Source organism: Theropithecus gelada, chromosome 1 (genome assembly GCF_003255815.1).
Source record: "Theropithecus gelada isolate Dixy chromosome 1, Tgel_1.0, whole genome shotgun sequence".
Classification (NCBI taxonomy): Eukaryota; Metazoa; Chordata; class Mammalia; order Primates; family Cercopithecidae; genus Theropithecus; species Theropithecus gelada.
This window is the reverse complement of record NC_037668.1, coordinates 220,476,670-220,482,669: the sequence shown is the minus strand read 5'-3', so window position 1 is coordinate 220,482,669 and position 6,000 is coordinate 220,476,670. Positions and strand designations below refer to the sequence as shown.

Below are 6,000 nucleotides of genomic sequence, written 5' to 3'. Positions count from 1 at the left end.
CAAAAAAAAAAAAAAAAAAAAAAAAAAAAAAAAACAACAAAAATGTCTTTGGGTGGGATCTCTTTTGCAACTTTCTATATTGAAGAAAACGACTATTCTTTGGTTGAAAAAATCTTAATTATTCATAATTAAAAATTTTTTAAAAAAATTCAAAAAGACCAAAAAGTCTTCTGATGTGCAGCATGATTAAGGTGCAGGGATGCCTTTCTGGAAGGTAATTAGCAGTATCTATTAAAATTTAAAATTAATTTATCTTCCAGACTGGACAATTTTGAGAGTAAAAGACAGCGTTAAGGCCAGGCGCAGTGGCTCACGCCTGTCATCCCAGCACTTTGGGAGGCCGAGGTGGGCGGATCACGAGGTCAGGAGATCGAGACCATCCTGGTTTAACACGGTGAAACCCCGTCTCTACTAAAAACTAGCCAGGCGTGGTGGCAGGTGCCTGTAGTTCCAGCTACTCGGGAGGCTGAGGCAGGAGAATGGTGTGAACCCGGGAGGCGGAGCTTGCAGTGAGCCGAGATCGCGCCACTGCACTCCAGCCTGGGCGACAGAGCGAGACTCCGTCTCAAAAATAAAAAATAAAAAAAGACAGTGTTAACCGAATGCAATTCCAGGACAACAGGTGTAAACCAGGACAGCCTCAGGCCACCTGGGACACAGAGTTTCAACATATCCCAGCAAATCCACCTTTAAGAATTTGGCCACAGATGTGCACAACAAACATCATATATACAAAGCTTGTTCGCTGCCGCAGGGTTTGTTATAACAAAAGGTTGGGAGTAACTTAGTTGTTCTGGTTACAATGGAACAGTTAAACCATTATGAGACATTTATATAATGAAACAGGATGTAAGTATTTAATACGATGAAGTAAATTTAATATATTCTTTCATTGAAGGATGTCTAAGACTCATGATTTAATTTTTACTTTATTAAACTGTGATTTTTTCATAATTACCATATATTTTTACAAGAAACAAATTTTATAAAACCTAATGCATACCAAATAGACTTTATTTAGAACATTGTACAGTAATATATGAATATATTCTCCCTGTAAAAATGCAAACCCAAAAGCATCTTAGAGTCTAAGGGACTATCCATTTTTCTCCTGCCCAATCACATTCCCTTCCCATCCCAGAGGTAAACGCTGTTCAATTTGGTGTGTGTCCTTTCAGATCAAATACGTAGATTTCAGGACTTACATGAAAATAGGATTAAACAATCGTTTGCTCTGAAATTTACATTTTAAAATAGCTTTTTTTTTTTTTTTTGAGACAGAGTCTTGCTCTTGTTGCCCAGGGTGGAGTGCAATGGTGTGATCTTGGCTCACTGCAACCTCTACCTCCTGGGTTCAAGCAATTCTCCTGCCTCAGCCTCCTGAGTAGCTGAGATTACAGTCACCTGCTATCATGCCCAGCTAATTTTTGTATTGGCGTACAGATGAGGTTTCACCATATTGGCCAGGCTGGTCTTGAACTCCTGAACTCAGGTGATCTGCCCGCCTTGGCTTCCCAAAGTGCTGGGATTACAGGTGTGAGCCACCATGCCCAGTCTAAAATAGTTTATACTATTTTATAATAGCATATAAAATAGTATATAGTTTATATCTATGTATGAAAATGTGTCTTTTATATAAATAAAGAAATAGGATCATACTAATCACGCTGTATTTGTTGTTTTTGGACAGTTCAGTCTTTTCGCCTCCTTTTCTTTTTTTTTTCAAAGATAGGGTTGTGCTCTGTCACCAGGCCACACTCACTGCAGCCTCAACCTCCCAGGCTCAAGCAATCCTCCCATCTCAGCCTCCCAAGTAGCTGGACCACAGGTGCACACACCACTACACCCCGCTAATTTCTGTATTTTTTGTAGAGATGGGGTCTTGCCATGTTGCCCACGCTGGTCTCCAACACCTGGCCTCAAGTGATCCAGGAGGAAGACTTGGGAGGAGGCTCCCCCAAGTGCTGGGATTACAGGTGTGAGCCGCTGCCCCCAGCCTTACCTGCTTTTCTTAACATGATTCCTTCCCTCACCTTATCTATGTTAACAACCTAAAGTATTTTTCTTCATTATCATATGTTCAAATCCAAGCATTTAAATGTAGCTTAAATATGTAAAAACACATATGCTGTGTGTTTTATTTGTATGTCCTAGAACCGTTGGAGCTCCACGATCCGACGTGAGTCACGGGTGGCTGTTGGGCACTTGACATGCAGCTGGTCCAAACTGAGTGGCAATAAACACAGACTTTGAATACTTATTGTGAAAAAAAGGATGTAAAATATCTCACTAGTAATTTTTTCATATAGATCACATTTTGAAATGATATTTTTGATGTACTGGGTTAAATAAAATACATTCTTAAAATTCTGGCCAGGCGCGGTGACTCACACCTGTAATCCCAGCACTTTGGGAGGCCGAGGCAGGCAGATCACCTGAGGTCAGGAGTTCGAGACCAGCCTGGCCAACATGGTGAACCCTCCCCACCGCCGTCTCTACTAAAAGTACAAAAATAAGCTGGGTATGGTGGCACATGCCTGTAATCCCAGCTACTTGGGAGGCTGAGGCACAAGAATCGCTTGAACCTGGGAGGCAGAGGTTGCAGTGAGCTGAGATCACAGCCTGGCAAGAGAGTCAGACACTGCCACCCCCAACCCCTCACCCCACAGAAAAGAAACTGCCCAACTGTTTTCCAAAGTGGGCGAATCATTTCATATTCCCACTAGCTGTCTATGAAAATTTGATTATTTCATATCCTCACCAACACTTGGTAGTGTCAGTCTCTGTGTGTTAAAATATAGGTAACATAAAATTTGCCATTTTAACCCGGGAGGCAGAAGTTGCAGCGAGATCGCACCACTGCACTCCAGCCTGGGTGACGGAGTGAGACTCCATCTCAAAAAAAAAAAAAAAAGAAATTGGCCGGGCACGGTGGCTCACGCCTGTAATCCCAGCACTTTGGGAGGCCGAGACGGGCGGATCACGAGGTCAGGAGATCGAGACCATCCTGGCTAACATGGTGAAACCCCGTCTCTACTAAAAATACAAAAAACTAGCCGGGCGAGGTGGTGGCGCCTGTAGTCCCAGCTACTCGGGAGGCTGAGGCAGGAGAATGGCGTGAACCCGGGAGGCGGAGCTTGCAGTGAGCTGAGATCGCGCCACTGCACTCCAGCCTGGGCGACAGAGCGAGACTCCGTCTCAAAGAAAAAAAAAAAAAAAGAAATCAAATGAAAAATAAAATTCACCTCACCTGTTTCTTTTCACTTTGACATGGCTACTACAAAATTGAAAATCATATATGTGCCTCACATTATATTTCCAGTGGATGCCTTGGTTTAGAGGAGGAAGAATCGGCCCTTTTAGGAAGATTCTGGCAGAAGGTGAGGTTCATGAAAACACTGTGTAAGTCACAGAGCTTAGGAACCAACCAACACAATCAACATTTACATTTCGTTTTATAATTCTCAAAATCAATTTATACACATTATCTGACACGCTTTTCAATAGGGACAGACAGGCAGATGTTATTCTCCTTATTTTAAAGATGATGGAACTGAGTCTCCTCCAAGTAAGTGACTCAGTTTAAGATGAGGTGGCTACAAAGTGAAATGCAGACTGTGAGTTCCAAATCCGGGTTCCTCCTATTAAGCAATGATTTGGTCAAATTAGTGCAAACGGAAGTGAGCACCTTATCTGGAGAAGACTGTGAGAGTTTCAAGCAGGGTGCAGAAGTAAAATCAGGGGTTAGGACATTATTTCTAAGGCCCCCTAAGCAGCTTTATAATTGTAAAAATGCAGAAACTTCTACTGTTATCACTCACGTCACACCTAGAAAGCACACCTAAATACTTACACTGTTATTTTAACAACGCAGTTGTTTTATAAACATGAGAAGCCTACTGACAGGTTCTGGGTTACCTTTCCATTTACTCTTATTTACTTACACCTTAGATAAATATATCTGCAACCACAAAAGGCAGCACTGTTTGCTACAAAACTCACCACCTCATGTTAGACCAAGTCAGGGCCTTAAGTATAACAGACCCAGGAGAAAAAGCCAAACAGCAGCAATGGTATTAAATTGTTGCTCTTGAGAGACACTCTTTTCTATCAATGAAGAGGAACTCACTGGAGATAATATTCATAAATATTTTCCACAACAAAGGAGGAGTAATTTAATTGTCCACTGAAAAGAAGACAAGCCAGGCATGGTGGCTCATGCCTGCAATCCCAGTACTTTGGGAGGCCAAGGTGGGTGGATCACTTGAAGCCAGGAGTTCGAGACTAGCCTGGCCACCATGGCAAAACCTCATCTTAATAAAAATACAAAAAACTAGCTGGGGCCGGGTGCAGTGGCTCACGCCTGTAATCCCCGCACTCTGGGAGGCTGAGGCAGGCAGATCATGAGGTTAGGAGTTTGAGACCAGCCTGACCAACACAGTGAAACCCCGTCTCTACTAAAAATATAAAAATTAGCTGGGCGTGGTGGCGTGCGCCTGTAAGCCCAGCTATTCAGGAGGCTGAGGCAGGAGAACTGCTTGAACCTGGGAGGTGGAGGCTGAGGTTGCAGTGATTTGCACCACTGCACTCCAGCCTGGGTGACAGAGCGACACTCCGTCTAAAAAAAAAACAAAAACACAAACACAAACAAAAACAAAAAACTAGCTGGGCATAGTGGTGCTCACCTGTAATCCCAGCTACTCAGGAGGCTAAGGCACTAGAATTGCTTGAACCTGGGAGGCAGAGGTTTCACTGAGCCAAGATTGTGCCACTGCACTCCAGCCTGGGTGACAGAGCGAGACTGTCTTAAAAAAAAGAAAGACAAACACAGCAGACTCACACAAAAAGTGCTAAAGAAGGAAACTGAAATAAGCTCTCAACATTGACTATCTATGGAACAGGAAGGACAGAGGTTGCATTCGCAACTTGCTCACTTATTTAAGCAAGTAAAGATTTAGAAATGATTTAAGATGATAGTTTGATTCTATATGTTTTTCCCTTAGAAGATAAAGCAACTAAATTGACATATTCTTTTATTTATTTATTTGTATTTATTTTTTGAGATGGAGTCTCGCTCTGTTGCTTAGGCTGGAGTGCAGTGGCGCGATCTCGGCTCACTGTAACCTCTGTCTTCCGGGTTCAAGCGATTCTCCCGCTTCAGTCTCCCGAGCAGCTGGGATTACAGCCGCGTACCCCCACACTCGCTGGTTTTTCTATTTTTAGTGGAGACAGGGTTTTGTCATGTTGGTCAGGCTTGTCTCAAACTCCTGACTTCAAGTGATCTGCCCGCCGGAGCCTCCTAAAGTGCTGGGATTACAGCGGTGAGTCACCGTGCCCAGCGGACAGTCTTTTACAAACCCTGTTAGTAAACACCACATGCTACACGAACTCATTCTTTCAGCAAACACTGACCATCTATGATGCTAGCCACAGTGCCAAGCAGTTTACCTTGATCCAAGTTATCATCTATTTCTTGGAATCTCACTCTTCGCTTAGATGGTTTGTGTTGCATTTGGGCAGGATGATCTCCTACAGTATCATTCCTCTTCTTTAATATTGAGACCAGTCCTTCAGTAGGAACAACCTGTCAGAAATTATAAGAACCGATCATTGTTTTATTAAGGCGGGACATCTCTACATGTATCTATAAAAAGGCTAATTCAACAGATATTTGAATTTTTATTACAGGGGTATCCAATTCCTACAGAAAAAAGTATCAATCATCAAAGTCTAACAGAATAAAACTTTCACTTCTCTGCAGATGACTGAGAAACACAAAAGTCTAAAACCCTGGTTTCCTTTGTTAGCCCTTGAACTGATTCCAGAGACAGGCAGTGTGAAGTGTTCAGTCGACTGGGAATCAGAGCACCTTGCCTGGTAGCTTGACTTCCCTGTTACCGGTAAAATGATCACTCACTATCCCCTCTTTGCTTCGTCATTAGCACTGGGTTTTGCTTTATAATGGAAGCTTATAATCCTCCACTGCTTTTTTCATTCAAC

The 6,000-nt window shown here is 42.8% G+C and overlaps 1 protein-coding gene across 2 annotated transcripts in view; it reads right to left on the bottom strand.

Annotated features, from left to right (window-relative positions):
* Positions 1–6,000, bottom strand: part of CNST (consortin, connexin sorting protein) — a 115,356-nt gene that overhangs the window by 4,016 nt on the left and 105,340 nt on the right. For both annotated transcript variants that reach the window (XM_025387005.1, XM_025387015.1), the window contains exon 10: positions 5,449–5,584. In XM_025387005.1, the coding sequence (XP_025242790.1) occupies positions 5,449–5,584 (136 nt within the window). The remainder of the gene's footprint in view (positions 1–5,448; positions 5,585–6,000) is intronic.